The 15,270-nt window shown below is 43.7% G+C and overlaps 2 protein-coding genes across 3 annotated transcripts; one reads left to right on the top strand and one right to left on the bottom strand.

Annotated features, from left to right (window-relative positions):
* Window positions 1–1,124: 1,124 nt before the first annotated feature.
* On the bottom strand, window positions 1,125–5,732 carry LOC143508731 (amine sulfotransferase-like). 2 transcript variants are annotated; one of them, XM_076997377.1, is made up of 7 exons: window positions 5,612–5,732; window positions 5,123–5,227; window positions 3,594–3,827; window positions 3,276–3,402; window positions 2,947–3,041; window positions 2,294–2,468; window positions 1,125–2,106 (listed from the first exon to the last, which is right to left on the bottom strand). In XM_076997377.1, the coding sequence occupies exons 3-7, from the start codon at window positions 3,813–3,815 to the stop codon at window positions 1,991–1,993; spliced, it is 735 nt and encodes a 244-aa protein (XP_076853492.1). In that variant the 5' UTR covers window positions 3,816–3,827; window positions 5,123–5,227; window positions 5,612–5,732; the 3' UTR covers window positions 1,125–1,990. The 2 variants fall into 2 exon arrangements, with proteins under 2 accessions (XP_076853492.1, XP_076853491.1); XM_076997376.1 differs by lacking the exon at window positions 5,612–5,732 and having other exon boundaries at window positions 3,594–3,802; window positions 5,123–5,500.
* Window positions 5,733–11,174: 5,442 nt separating this feature from the next.
* Window positions 11,175–11,954, top strand: LOC143484888 (GTPase IMAP family member 4-like). Its single transcript, XM_076983925.1, has one exon. It carries the CDS (start codon window positions 11,175–11,177, stop codon window positions 11,952–11,954), a length of 780 nt encoding a protein of 259 aa, XP_076840040.1.
* Window positions 11,955–15,270: the final 3,316 nt, after the last annotated feature.

Genomic DNA, 15,270 nt, shown 5'->3' with positions numbered 1-15,270 from the left:
TTACCATGTTGAACATCAATACTCAGCTGTTATTGTTGACAGAATTGTGACTACAACACTGGTGCTGGTTCAGGACATATGGATCAGAGACACTTTCACAGTGATTCATAAATGCACACCGCTTTCTGTTGTGCAATTTCTGTAGCATAATATTTAATATTACTTTACTGCTATATATAAAAAAATTTTTGTCATGTATGCCACCTCTTAAATAGTCAGAATCCACATATTTCCAGAGTGAAGCAATATTCACAATAATAATAATCCTGAAAGCACTGCTGAACTGGGCTGATGGTCGAGTACCTCAGCTCTAACCTGGGGGGGGAGCATGAAGAACAAAGTATGACTCTGGAAATTTGAGTTGTGTGCTGACCCCTGCTGCCCATCACTGGTACTGAAAGAGAAGACTGACAGCTACCTACCTGTGGCAAGGACAAGGGTTAAAGAGGCACAACATCATTAATTTTGAATTCCTATAAAAGGTTGTTTCAGGGGTGGAGTGGTATGAACCAGAATAAACCTGTATGAGAACCAGGACTGTGTCAACACTGTAATGGCTTGAGTTATTTGAGTAAATCAGTCTCCTTTGATATACACTCCCTCTCTCTCTCTCTCTCTCTCTCATATATTTACACACACACACACTTAACATCTACTTTTCATTGTTCTTATGTCCTTTGACTTTCAAGTAAACCTTTCTGCACTTTACAGAAAGTACTGTATAATCAATATTAGAGGTATGCATTTTTAGGTTTTGCAGTGATTCAGTAGTTGGTGAATACATTCAGAATTAATTATTATTTTTGAAACAGTTTGATTAGAATTATCAAACTTTGCAAAATGAGCAACATCAGTCCCAGTTTATTCTTATGGTCTCGCCTGTGATATTTTCTCAATATAAAATATCAGTGTGAAGTGAACTACCATTGTAATTTATTAGAACAAGTTAGTAGGTATTTCTAAAATAAAGTGGCTTAAAGAAGGCTTGCTGTTAGTCGTGCTGTTAGTGTAATAATTAGTCCTACTGTGTAACAAGGTGTGCACTGTGAGTGAGGGAGGTGAAGCCAAGAGATGCTATCTTCAATACATGAATACCATTTATTTCATGAAGACAGAAGTGACAATCTAATGACAAAGAAGGCGACATGTGAAGGTTTAAATACACTTATGTTAATGAGGGACAACAAGCAACAGGTGAAACAGGCTAAACACAGGGCAGATTAACAAGGGGATGTGGCAACACAACAATAGTACGCAAGGTGGACCAAACCACTACAAACGGGTGGGGTGGGGGGGGATGACGATGAAAATAAAAACCTTTTGTTTATTAATCAGTCTAGCTTTGGGTGACTTTTTAAACAAGTGGAATGAACGTATGTAAACTGGATTTAACCTCCTTGTCATTTAAGAAATAATTAAATCAGATTTGTTGTTCTGCATTCTCAAATGAATACCTGGAATGATGTGGACCAGTGAATGAATACATGAAGGCATAGGTACGAGTTGTACCACAGGAATACAGACATGACATATCATCATAGTAGTTAAGATTAGAAGATTACTCCAGTGGGAGTGTTGTGCTATTACTGGGATCTTTAAAGTATATTCATAAAACTTCATATTAACATTGTGGAAGTTTAGTAATGAGATTTATTAGTATAGCACTTTTCACAATAATTGTTTCATTCCAGAATTACAGAGACCTGGTCTCAGACCTGTCATGTGCAAGCTGAGGTTGACAAATCTCCCAGAGACTCCCAGGAATTCACAATCTGATTTTTCAAGGTATAAACAAAAACTGCATTTGTCAAATATTGGCAAACATAGAACAGTGAATTAATAGAGGTATATACTAATAATAGAGGCATAAAATCAAGCAAGTATTTTATTCCAAATCCTAAATATGTTTTCACCCCAAACGTGATTTATTAATAAAACAAATTCCACAGTATAATAATGTACTTAATTTGGATCTCATATGAAGGTGCTTTCAGGTCATGGTCCATATGAACTTGTATGGAAAATCTTTCATCCTCTTCTGATAAACCTTGTCAAAAATTTCATTTTGGGCCACAGTGAAGCTGTTTTTCCAGTCTCCTATAATACCTACAACATCACACATGTATTTACACAATACAAGCTATGGATTTGTGTTCAAAGGCAACACTTGCTCACGTTGAATGACCAATTACTGTTATTCTACACGTTACACTGCAGACCAAGAACATAATAAACTGCCAAATGCATCTCATTGCAGGCATGTCTCTATGAAGTGTGATCTTTAAATACTGACCTTTGCGCAAGAACGTGCCCTTTTGAAGAACATCTTCAGGAAGAAACTCATAATTGGCCTTGGAGTCTTTCTTCATGTTTTTAAAGGTGGCTTTCTCTATGATACGAGACAGCACGGCTTCACTCAAATCCCGTCCCAAGAACTGGGCGATCTTCACCACAGCTGACCTCAGATCCTGTGGAAACATCATAGCCACCAGCATGGGAAGAGTGGATCCAAAAAGGTCTGAATCTTCTAATTGAAAAAATGTTAATCGTGATATTTAATATGAACAATATTGCGTCCACAGTGAACTAACATTAGAAGAAATGACAGAAATGTCATTTGTACATTTAGGAGACTGACTTATGATTTTTATAAAAATTATAAAACCTATTTCATGGTGTTTGAGATTACAATACAATACAATTAACCTTAAATTAATACTGATTGAACTCCAAGTTAAAAAGTTTTACAGACTGTGTGAAAAATATAAAGTGAAATATAAATATTAAAATATAGACTGTTCTATATAACATGAATTCCAAATTAATTCTAGGGGGAAAAAGTTTCATTAAGTACTTTAAAGCATATATCTACAATATTTGTAATTGTTGAAGATATTAATATTTATCCAGGCACAATATATTTCAAGGGGCACTTTGAGTATTTACCATGACCATGTCCTCATATGTAAGGAACAGGATGTTGTATTCATCTCTGTGTGTGTGCCACTCTTGGATGTGATCAAACCAGCAAGATCCACCAACTGTGCAGTAAAGCAATGCACAAAGCCAAACAGGCTAATCAAGCCAATCCACCCCTTCTAAAGATCTGCATTACAAACTGCAGAGAGAAGTGTTCTGCATCAGTTTATTCTCCGTTTATTTCATGCACTACAGAACTACTCCTTCAAGAACTACATTATTCTGCTGTTTGTCCGCATAAAGACCCTTGAAGCAGATTAAAACCTGAATAATAAGGTTGAATAAGTTGGTCTTACCATTTCCAGCGAGATATTGCTGCAGAAAATCCTCAAAGCTCTTGGGAGTCTCTAGACCGACCCACGCGTGGCAGAAGTGAAAATAAGACACCACATTGTCTTTTGGGTTCCTGGCCACATACACAATCTAGTGTTTCAAAAAAGATTAGAGCAAGAAATATTCAGTTTTGACATTTTGTAATTCATCATTCCCACAAGTTATATCTCACAGATATCAATTATATTGTTTAAAAGATGATTAGTTGGTTAAAACCCTCAAACTATTAGTACAATTCAACCTTATTACTAAAAAGGAATAAGCTGTGTAGTGTACTACACCTTTGCCTTTTTTTCCTTTAGTCCGGGAGGCATGAGCGCTGGTTTGAGGTGTGATGCAAAGAGTCGAGGAGATGGTCTGGACGAATAGTCAGAATGACCCTCGGGGAACTCGAGCCAGGGCATTTTCTCAAGATTGTTTTCATACTTGGTTTCATCCGTGTCGTCTGACTCGAAAATCAATGAGATGATATTCTGTGCCCATATTGTACCTGTGAAAGTCATCCTTTGCTTTACCTTAAATTAATTGTCACAGATTAATAGCTCAGTAAGGTTAGGATGATATTCGATAACAAACAATGCCCTAAAATCTCAGAAACATTTTCTAAATCATGGTTGAGAACAAAATGCAATCATTATATTTTTCCATTTTGGCGAGTATATAGGTTGGTAGATCTTTAGGGGTAGAATTGGGCACTCCTGTGATGCAACTGATCAGGCTGTACGTTTTCCAGCTTGGCTAACATTAACCCTAACCCTAATGCTAACCCTAACCCTAATCCCTTGGCCTTCCACTGCCGCACTCCCAGTCGGCTTCTCAAGCATATCCTACCTGCCAATCCTGTGGTCCAGACTGGGTTTTGGGAGCTGTACGCTATGGACCCTCTGGATTGAGACTGGCCTGGATTGACACTGACTATCTGCACCTCACACACTTTGAGCCCATTTTCTAGACTGAATACCAAACATATTGTACTTGAGAAAAATATATTTAAAAAGCTATTTGACTGGTCAGTAAAAATTTAATTGCTAAGATAAACATTACTGCAATATATACAAACATCTCAGAAATCTAATTATCTTTATTCTATATATTTAATATATTGTTACAGACATACACAAGAGCATTTTCATTTTTATAATCTGAAACATGACACACTCAAGACATATTGCAATCTACTAGAATATATAATCAGTTATTTATAAACAAAATTAATTACCATTCAAACAAGCCATATTTTACCAATCTATAAGTTATAGCATATATGTCAGAAGGGCCTCTGTACAATACAGGTGAATTTAGATCGCAGAAATAGGAAGCTCACTGTATCCATGTTTAGAATGTCTAACGGCCAAACAAACAAACAAGAAATCCATCAAGTAAAATAAGGAAGTTGTTAAGGTTATCACTGACTTTCAACTTATCTGTTCTGAAATGTGCTACAAGTCTTTAATGGGTTTTGTCTCTGTGAATGTTTGTAGTCGATTCCTTGTGTGGCGACTACTGCAACAATGTGATCAATGTACACGAGGAAATGGAAAGATCGAGGATTTTGACGGAATATAATGACTGTACTTTCTTCTCTGTTACGCAATGATTTAGAAAATTTTCTGAGATTTTAGGAATTTGTTTGCGAGCAAAAGGAGGGCGAAACGCGAATATCGTATGTCAACCTAACTTTACCGAGTTACAAACGATATCGCAGTTTAGCTTAACCTCTTTCTGCAAATATTTAGTACTGGCAAATACTGGCATCATGTCGTGTTGTGGCAATTTATTGAAACAACAGAAATCGTGCTGTGCAGCTCACCTGATTTTGGATAAGTCACCAAAAAAACGTCACTGTCCCGTATTTCGAAGTTCTGAAGAGAATCGATGTGTTCTGCTGTCGTCATCCCGACTGCGAAAATTTGCCCTTTATATTCGTACAGATAATCATTAATTTTTTCCATTTTTTACGGACGACTAAAACGAATTCAAACTTTCAGCTGCTGTTCTCGTAGGCGAGATGTACAAACACCAAGGACTGACGAGAATGCAATTTGAGTGGACTTTGTAACCACGTCAGAACGTCGTCCAGTAGACTACAACCCGTACAGTAACATGGCGTACAAACACACAGTAACAACATATAGACCTGTTTCTGCCTTCCTGTCGTGGGAGAGTAAATGCCCGTTTCATTTAGTTCATGCTTTTACTTATAAGTAACACATAAATGACATTTCTATGGTGGCCGAGAAGACCCATCGCGCTGCAAATACACAAAGCAAATACATCAAAATGACAACGCGTACTGTACATTTCTGAAACGTTGCAAATCCAGTCACAACACAACAGAAGTGGGCCACAACACAAGCGTTTTCCCCGAGTAGTCCGGTTTCTTCCCACAGTCCAAAGACGTGTGTTAGGTTGTTTGGTCACTCTAAATTGCCTGTAGATGTGCGTGCATGTGTGTTGGCCATGTGGTGGACTGGCAGACTGCCCATGGTGTACCTGCCTTCCCCTGATGATGCTGGGATTGGCTCCAGCTCCCCCATGACCCCGACTAATGGGATTAAGTGGTAAAGATAATGGATGGATCGACTACCAAGTGAAAAGTCAGTGATTACCGTGTTTTTATCACAGGTTAACAAAATGATCCAATACATCTCAAAACGATTCCACAAAATATACAAAACATAGCCAGATAAGAGACAAAGGGTAAAACACTTTAGGTTTTTATGAGTTGTGTTATACAGTATCTCATTGGGTTGAATAGGACTGAATTAGTAAAGCTCTATGTAGGTATTTAAATAGAGACTATAGGTTGTGTTAAATAGGATTTTAGTCAGGGTCCAGCATAGAAAAAATAAACTTGTAATGCAGAGCACAAATAAGCTTGTTTTTCATTCTGTATCATGCTAGCTTACCCGTGATAAAATTGTGGTAATCACTTCCTTTTCATTTGATTTTCACTGCTTATAAAAGTTAGCTCAGAAACACATTTATATTTACATTTATGGCATTTGGCAGACGCCCTTATCCAGAGCGACTTACATTTTTATCTAATTTTTATACAAGTGAGCAGTTGAGGGTTAAGGGCCTTGCTCAGGGGCACCTCAGTCATGGCCTTAGGTCTGGGGATCGAACCCACAACCCTCCGGTCACAAGACCAGTTCCCTAACCACCAGGCCATGACTTCTGTTGTGTTGTGACTGGATTTGCAGCATCCGAAATTTAGCATAGCGAAGTCAAGAAGGAGGTCGGATGCGGGTTGCTCATTTTTAGTTAGTTTATTCAGAAACCAACAGTGCAGTTTTGCTCTTTTAGCGAACAGAGAACGCACCACAGCGCTCACACACACTCTCGCCGTGCCTACCCCCCTTTCTCACTCACCAGACACACAGACGGCGAGTACCAACACATCCTGACTCGCGGAGCATCATGGGAGTCGTGAATACTCCGCCTCCTCCTTAACTATACCCACCCCACACGGAACAACAACAATAACAAAACCTCCGCAACGCTACATTACCCCCTCCCCGAGCGTCAACCGCCCCGGTTAAACCACAGTCATTGAACACAATTATGGAACAAAGTCATTAAAGCGGCGCGGTTTGACCCTGTGCCGTCGCGGCCCGCTCACTCAGTCCTACCCCCCGAACGTGGAGATCTCCCACCCGTGCCCCGCAAGTCCTCGGGCAAAGACGCCGCCGGCGCCAAACGGTCCCTGTGGACCACCACAAAGCGTCGTCCCGTGCGGACCCGGTACACATCACTGAGCCGCTGAACAATCAGAAAAGGCCCCTCCCAGTCGCTCTGGAGCTTCGAGCTCTTCCCCTTCTTGCGCTTGGGGTTAAAGAGCCACGCCACTGATCCCGCAGCGAGTGGCTCCCCCCTAGCGCGTGCGTCATATGCCCGCTTCTGCCGGACGCTGGCCCCAGCCTGGTTCTCCCTGGCTGCGTGATGAGCGACTGCCATCCGCCGCTGAAGCTCGACGATGTAGCCCGGCGCGTCGTGTTCAGGTCGTTCGTCCGGTGCCGTCCCGAACACCAGCTGTGCCGGAGTCCAGAGCTCCCGCCCGAGCATGAGGTGTGCCGGCGTAAACCCACTGGACTCCTGCACCGCCGTCCGACACGCCCAGAGCACCAGCGGCAGCTGCAGGTCCCAGTCGCTCTGATCAGCCTCCACCGCCATCGCCAACTGCGTTGCCAGCGTCCGATTGAAACGCTCCACTAAGCCGTCACTCTGTGGGTGAAGGGGAGTCGTGCGTGTCTTCTGGATGCCCAGCAGCCGGCAGACCTCGTGCATGACGTCGGCCTCAAAGTTCCGCCCCTGGTCGCTGTGCAGCTCTTCTGGTGCCCCGAACCGGCTGAAGAACTGGTCGACCAGGCAGCGGGCTGTGGTGACGGCGCTCTGGTCGGGAACCGCATACGCCTCGGGCCACTTTGTGAAGTAGTCGACCGCCACCAAAATGTATCTGTTCCCGCGCTCCGTAGCGGGAAACGGCCCCAGCACGTCCACGCCCACTCTCTCCATGGGCATACCAGATCGCAGTGACTGCAACGGGGCGCGGGAACATTCCGGCGGCCCCTTCTTCGCAGCGCAGGCGGGACAACAGCGCACGAGTAGCTCCACGTCCCGATGGCAGCCGGGCCAATAGAACGCCTGCCGTAACTTGCCCAGAGTCTTCGTGACGCCGAAGTGCCCTACGCCAGCTTGGCCGTGCACGGAGTCGAACACCGCCTGCTGCAGCTCTCTCGGCACCACCAGCTGTAGCACTGATGTTCCCGGTGTCGGACTCTCCCACCGGCGGTAGAGGACGCCGCCCTGCTCTTTTATAAGGGACCACTGTGACACTAATGCTTTCGCCACCGGGCCTAATAATGGACACAGTGGAACCAGTATCGATTAGCGCAGAGAGTGTGTGCCCACCCACCTCACATCGGAGCCACACGCCGTCACACTTCCCCAACCGGCCAGCCACAAACTCGACATCGAGGGTAGCCTTTTTCGGGACCCGGTCTCCCCTCACTGACTGGCCCCGTCGCCGTTTCCCGCCGGCAGCACCTCCACGCAATCGCGTGCTCGGTAGCCACGCATCCGACACCGCCAGCACACCAGTCTGCCGTCTCGCGTTGTCCTCTGCCCGTTGTCTTCTTCAACCTCAGCTGCATGGCACACTGCTTGGGGAGGTGAGATGGAGAGAATCGGCTCGACGCGTTCGGCTTCTCTGACTGCCTCATCCAGTGTCAACGGCGCCGTCAACCGCAAATGTTGTTGCAGCCGGTCGGGTGTAACGGCATTGATAAATGCCTCGAGCGTCAGCTCGTGTAGCATGTCTTCGGAAAACTGCGGGTATGCTTGGCGAGCTAGCGTTTGTAGCTCGACTGCCAGCACACTCAACCTTTCGCCGCGATGTCGCTTCCTTGCTCTCAACGCCAGCCGCTGCTGCTCGGTGGGTGGTATCTGGCTGAATCGCCGGTGGAGCGCTGTCTTCAGCGTGACTAGGTTGCCGTGTTGGTACGCCGGGAGATCAATCAGCACTTGGAGTGCTTTGCCCTCCAGGGCGAGGCTCAGCTGTAGTGCCGTCTCATCCGCCGGCCATCAGTAATGCCGTGCCGCCGCGTTGAGTTGCGCCTCGTAACACTCCCACTGCACATCGCCGTTGAAACGAGGGAGGCGTGCTGGGGGTGGAGTAGAGCAGACTCGGTTGCCATCGCCGTTGTCGCCGCTGTCGCGCGTGAACCCGGGAGCGTCGTCTTCTTCGCGCCGACCGTCGTGCTGGATCTCGGGGGCCACGCCGGCAGGTTCGCGAGGCCTCTTCACCCGGGGGATGCCGCCTTGCCTCCAGAGCTCTTCCGTTTTGATCTCTTCCTCGACTTCGTCCAGGGCGCGTTGGATCTCTCCGGCTGGAGAGATGCGCCTATCCCACTTCTGACACCAATGTGGCGAAGTCAAGAAGGAGGTCGGATGCGGGTTGCTCATTTTTAGTTAGTTTATTCAGAAACCAACAGTGCAGTTTTGCTCTTTTAGCGAACAGAGAACGCACCACAGCGCTCACACACACTCTCGCCGTGCCTACCCCCCTTTCTCACTCACCAGACACACAGACGGCGAGTACCAACACATCCTGACTCGCGGAGCATCATGGGAGTCGTGAATACTCCGCCTCCTCCTTAACTATACCCACCGCACACGGAACAACAACAATAACAAAACCTCCGCGACGCTACAATAGGTTATATGTCATCATGTCATATTAATACATGTTCTTTGTGTATTTGCAGCACATTTTGCTTTTGCAGCACAATGGGTTTTTTTTGGCCACCGTACATTACTATATATTGGCAAGTAATCATACCCAACCCTCCTATGGTCCGATTAACCTGTTCATGTGTACTTTGATTTATTGTGACAGACTCATGAGACTTGCAGCAATAACTATCAGCTATCAAGGAATAAAAACTGATAAGATTGTGGCTTGCCTTCAATACTCATTCCTTATTCTGTCACCTAAAGAGCATACTGCAGATAGGGTTTAACATTAGGCTTGGCTTTTAACTTTTAACTCATTTTAAGTCTATAAAGAATTAAACTACTGAGGGTGTTTCCGTTGGACTAGATCAGGCTCCTGAACATTTCATCAGACAGAGCTGGAGCAGTGAAGAAGGCAATGCAAGACACACGAGGATCGTCCGGTCAAGGTTAGATTCAGCATATGCATACATGCAATGTCATGATACAGACTATAAATGAAGTATTATTGGGATTTATACTGAACCTTAAGATACACCACAGCCAATGTTTTCCTACATCTCATCCACATTTATATCTACAATATTGTACTGCTCATAGTTGAGTGTCTTATCTCTTGAGTGAGTGATTAGTTTGGCTTTCGCTGTTACGGGTTAGTCCAGACGTCAGCACGCAACAGAGAAATAGGGAAACAGGGATAAGACATAAGAGCAAATGTTTTCTCTTTGATTTTAATTTTGCTTTTGACTGACATACAAATGGGGGAGGACTTCAGAAACTGACCAGGCCAACATAATAAACAAAACGGGTAATAAAACAAAAGCGGCTAACATACCTACTGTGTGTGTGTGTGTGTGTGTGTGTGTGTGTGTGTGTGTGTGTGTGTGTGTGTGTGTGGACCAAGGTATTTCTGAGTATATCATTTAATGTTTTAAAGTTGTCTAACCAAATTTGAATCTGAAGCTTATCCTCAGCCAGGACTGTTATTACTATTACCTACTTAGGTTGTGCAAAGAATCTGATAATATTCTTCTGTTTCTGTCTGTTTTTATGACGCCTTGGTTGACAGTGGCTTTTCACTGAATATTATAGGAGAATCTGGGCAAACTAGATTAGCTAGATTATTGCTATTAACCTCAGTGAGATTCAAGGGAGGTATTCAAGTCAAGGGCGTCAGTTGGAGTGAAGACTCCTGGAACAATTCTGCAAAAATACAGATGATGAAATGTATGCTGAAAATACTTTTAAAATAATGTGCTTAGAGGTACTTAAGGGCCCCTACACTCTCTCCATCATTCTCATTAGTAAAGACAAATGATCTGTAGTCTGCCAGGAACATTTTCCAGACAATCTGTAGTTAAGAAATCTGTTAGTTAAGAAAATGGTTTGGGAACTTATTTCATAATGTATCTTTGAATAGGTGCTATTCCCAAAGTACTGTAGCTCAGGTAACTCATGTAAGACAGATTGGCCTATCTTATCAGTATCAGTCATTATTATTTTATCAATATACTGTAGTCTATATTCTATATGTAGTCCATGAACCTTTGCACCTCTCTTCGCTGACTTGAGTCTTCATCCAAATAGAAGGATCCCCACTTCCATCCCCGGGCTCGAGTCTCAACATGGTCCTGATTGGGGAGAGGGAAGCAGGAAAGAGTGCAGCTGGTAATGCCATCCTAGGCACTGTGGCCTTCGACCAGGTTGGGGTGAGGACCAGGACAAGTGTCCGCCGAGAGGGCCTGGTGGGAGGAGAGCGCCTGGTGGTGGTGGACACCCCGGGCTGGGAGTGGTTCAACCTGGGTGGTGCCTCAGCGTCGCCTGCAGCCTTAAGGAAGGAGATGGTCAGTAGCATGAGACTGTGCTACCCTGGTGTTCACTGCCTTCTTCTGGTTGTCCCTCTGTCCTTCTCCTTCTCTAAGCGAGAGCGCCGGGTAGCAGAGGAACATGTGGAGCTGTTTGGGCCAAAGGCCTGGAACTACACGCTGGTGTTGTTTACTGTGAAGGACACCAAGCAGTTGCGTGTTTGCAGTGTGCGGGATGAGATGGAGGGGAACGGTGAGCTGCAGGAGCTGGTGCAGAAGTGTGGTGGGCGCTACCACGCTCTCTATGGGCAAATTAGCAGGGCAAGAGACCAGGTGACCAGCCTTCTAGCCAAGATCCAAAAGATGATTTCTGCTAATGGAGGATCAATGCTGCTGAGTGAGGAGGTGCTGGAGCTGGCCAGGGAGAGAGAGGAGAAACAGCAGAGGATGAAGGAAGAAGAGAGGAGGAGGAGAGAAGAAAACATGCAAAGAGTCAGGAAGACATTCAAAAAGGAGAATGAGGAGAAGATGAGAGGTGATGACCCTGAAGAGACCAGACAACACAGAGGAAGACTGGAACGAGAGACAGATGGCAAGTAAAATATTTTGCAATCTTGTGCCAGAAACTATTGATGGTCTTTTTCAAACTCACACTCACTAAATATATGGAGTCATTTTTAAAATTTTGATCATTCCAAACATTTGTGAAACTATGAGAATAAACTGAAAGTGAGTAAAGCTGAACGATCTTCGAAATTGTTCAGGTCTACAGAATGAACAATAAACACAAACCCACTCAATATCAGGATCAATGGGAAATGTGCATTTTTATTGTGAAGGTATGGTGGTATGGATATGGTGCATTCTAGCACTTTTAGGTTGGTGACCTCTGGTGGACATTCTCTTGAATCACAGGAGCCAATGTGAAAACTTTTACTTTTACAAGCTAGGTGTGGTCCTAATACATTTAGAACCCAATATTACATTTGTATATGGATTTTATATGATAAAATAAAATTATTAATCAGAAATCCCAAAGTGGCAGACATAATTTTTATTGAGATTCAAAGACACAATAACAAATCAATTTAAAAAGGAAGAAGCAAGGGTGTAGGAGCGAGTTTGACATGGGGGGGGGGGGCATTTGCTATCAAATCAAAGCCCATCCTATCCTCTAAAATATTACTATAAACTGATTCCACTGTAAGGCAGTTAATCACTGTATAGTGACGTAGAACATTTGTGGAATTATGGTAAATTGCAAATAAATAAATAAACAAAATACAACATTTTCTGTACTTATGTTTATTATTAGATAGTTCCAAATTAAAGGACACTTTATAAACTAAACAAGATAATACATGATACTGTTGTCCACAAACTTTAAATAAATTATGCATGCAATGTATGGAATCCAGGCTTCCTGGATTGTGTTGATTCCACTAGTTGTACCTGGATAGCACTAATTTGAAAATCTAGCAAGCTTGAGCAAAATCCTGGTGAGGACTTTTACTTTCTGAACCTGGAATTGACACCTCTGACGGCCGGATCAGGCGAATGCAATCCTTCAAGGCCAGGCAGAAGTGACAGAGGGCTGGGCAGAGGCAAAAGACAGAAACCAGAACGATATTAAACACAAGGAGGACAATCAGAAAGTCACTAAGAATACGCTCAGTAGTCACTTGTAACGAGATGGCAATACTTTGCAAGGTTGTGGTGGAGGAAGCAGGCTTAAAAAATGATTCTAATTAGCGTTAACAGAAAACACTAGTACTTTAAAACCCACCTATTCACATTAGCATAACTCTGACTCTTCATTTTCACTTCTCCCTGTATGTCTTATATTTTATCTGGCTGAAAGTATTTGAGTAGATCTGTTTGTCTGATTTTAATTTATTAACTGTTGTAAAGTGTCCTTGAGTGCCATGAAAGGCGCCATCATGAAATAAAATGTATTGTTATTATTATTATTATTATTCTGTGATTGCAACCTCTGGTGGCAGGCTGAGGTTATGCTGCAGGTTATGTCTAATACATCTGCTGGTGGGCTTTTCTGGGTTGATGTAACTGTGGTATACATGAGAGGATCAATGTCTAAGGAGTTGGATGATATGACCTGGAATTAATGCCTTGTCTTGATGCAGAAAACACTGCACTGATCCTGAAATAATGACCAGAGAACTGGTCAGGTTGGTAGCCACTCAGATACAGCACTTGGTGAAGATGTTGTTAAACCAGTGTCACATAATGGAGCTGTTTTGGAGATGAAGAGGGAATCAGTTGGCTGGGCATTTTGAGCAGTTCTGAACTGGCATTGGTGTCTCATGGGTTTAAATGGACCGAGAGAGGAGCCGACTCAGAAGAAGTAACACGGAGTGGTATTTTCTGGCTGAGCAGTTTTGCTGTGCTTGATGGTGAAAATGTTATGGTTGAGTATAATTATGTCTGAGAGATAGGGGTGTCAAATATTTTTGAAGTAGAGGAGAATTCTGAGTAACAAAGGAAGCCAAAGAAGGTGATAAGAAAGAGCTTTGAGTTTGATTTAGTTTTCTGATGGAAAGAAGATTGGGAAATCTTCACCCACTCCTCACATAACTGTTCATGTTGGGAGAGATTATGGACAGTAGCCTTCAATCATTGCATATATATTTTTAATTGGATGTAAGTCAGGGCACTGTCCTATTTTCCTCAAACATAATTACACGATTCGCCCTTGGGGTCAATCTGACCCCAGGGATATCTGACTCCAGAAAATGATTTACAGAATATTGTTGACCACATTTTTGGGACAGGCACAGGGCCGGCGCCACGGGGGCTGGGGGGGGTTTGCAAAAGGGGGCGTTGCCCCCTCAGGCGATGTGTCCCGCCCCCTCAATGTAAATAATAAGACCCATTTATTTTACAACAATCACTACAAGGCGCCCCCTCCCCCACTCCCCCCCCCCCCCCCCCCGGTCACCAACTTACGTTCGCCACCCCCCCTCCCCCCCCCCCCCTCGGTCAACAACTTATGTTCCCCACCACTCCCCCCCACGGTCAACAACTTACATTGCCCCCCCCGGGTCAACAATTTACATTTGCCACCCCGAAATTTTCTGACCCCCCCCACTGTATATGTCCTGGCGCCGGCCCTGGACAGGCACTTTATTTATTTGTTGAATACATAAATAACCCCTTGAAAATCAATGAGTTGACCTGTCATCTAGCGCCACCATCAGGCCAAACCTTTCAATTAGAATGAATTTATCTTGAATGTTTCATACAAATCTAAGTTAAAACAGCTTGGGGTCAAATTGACCCCTGAGGACCACCGATGGGTGCAATATGTGTTCAGCACATTGAAAAAAAATTATCATGAAAATTTTATGCTTTATCACTTGTCCCCATCAAATTAGGAAATGTCATGAAATATGAAGTAAAAGAAAAAAAGTCAACTACTATTTTTTGAATTACAAACATTGAATGGGGTCAAATTGACCCCAAGGACGATAGGAGGGTTAAGCCACTCAGGAGCATACACCTTGTTTCTAACAAGCCATTCCATGTTAGCTTTGATCTAATGCTTAGGGTATTGATAAGTACCATCAGACCCTTCACATAAGAAACATGAGAACATGAAGAATGATTCCATGATGAGAACCTGTTGGAGGGTTGAAGTACCACTGAACACCTTTCTGTTGCAAGTGTTTTTCCATCATATGAGTGTTCCACTCCCTTATCATTTTCTTCGTCTCGCTCTCAGCTGCTCTGAAGTTTGTGCCATTATCTGAGTACATCTCTCTGACCTGTCCTCTTTTTGCAATGAACCTTCTAACTGCATTCAGGCATGCATCAGTGTCAAGTGAGGACGCAACTTCCAAGTGTACTGCTCGAATAGCAAGACAAATAAAGACGGCACCATACCTTTTTACATGTC

This window comes from Brachyhypopomus gauderio, chromosome 2, assembly GCF_052324685.1.
Source record: "Brachyhypopomus gauderio isolate BG-103 chromosome 2, BGAUD_0.2, whole genome shotgun sequence".
Lineage (NCBI taxonomy): Eukaryota > Metazoa > Chordata > Actinopteri > Gymnotiformes > Hypopomidae > Brachyhypopomus > Brachyhypopomus gauderio.
The sequence above is the reverse complement of the archived record's forward strand: the minus strand, read 5'-3'. Positions and strand labels throughout refer to the sequence as shown.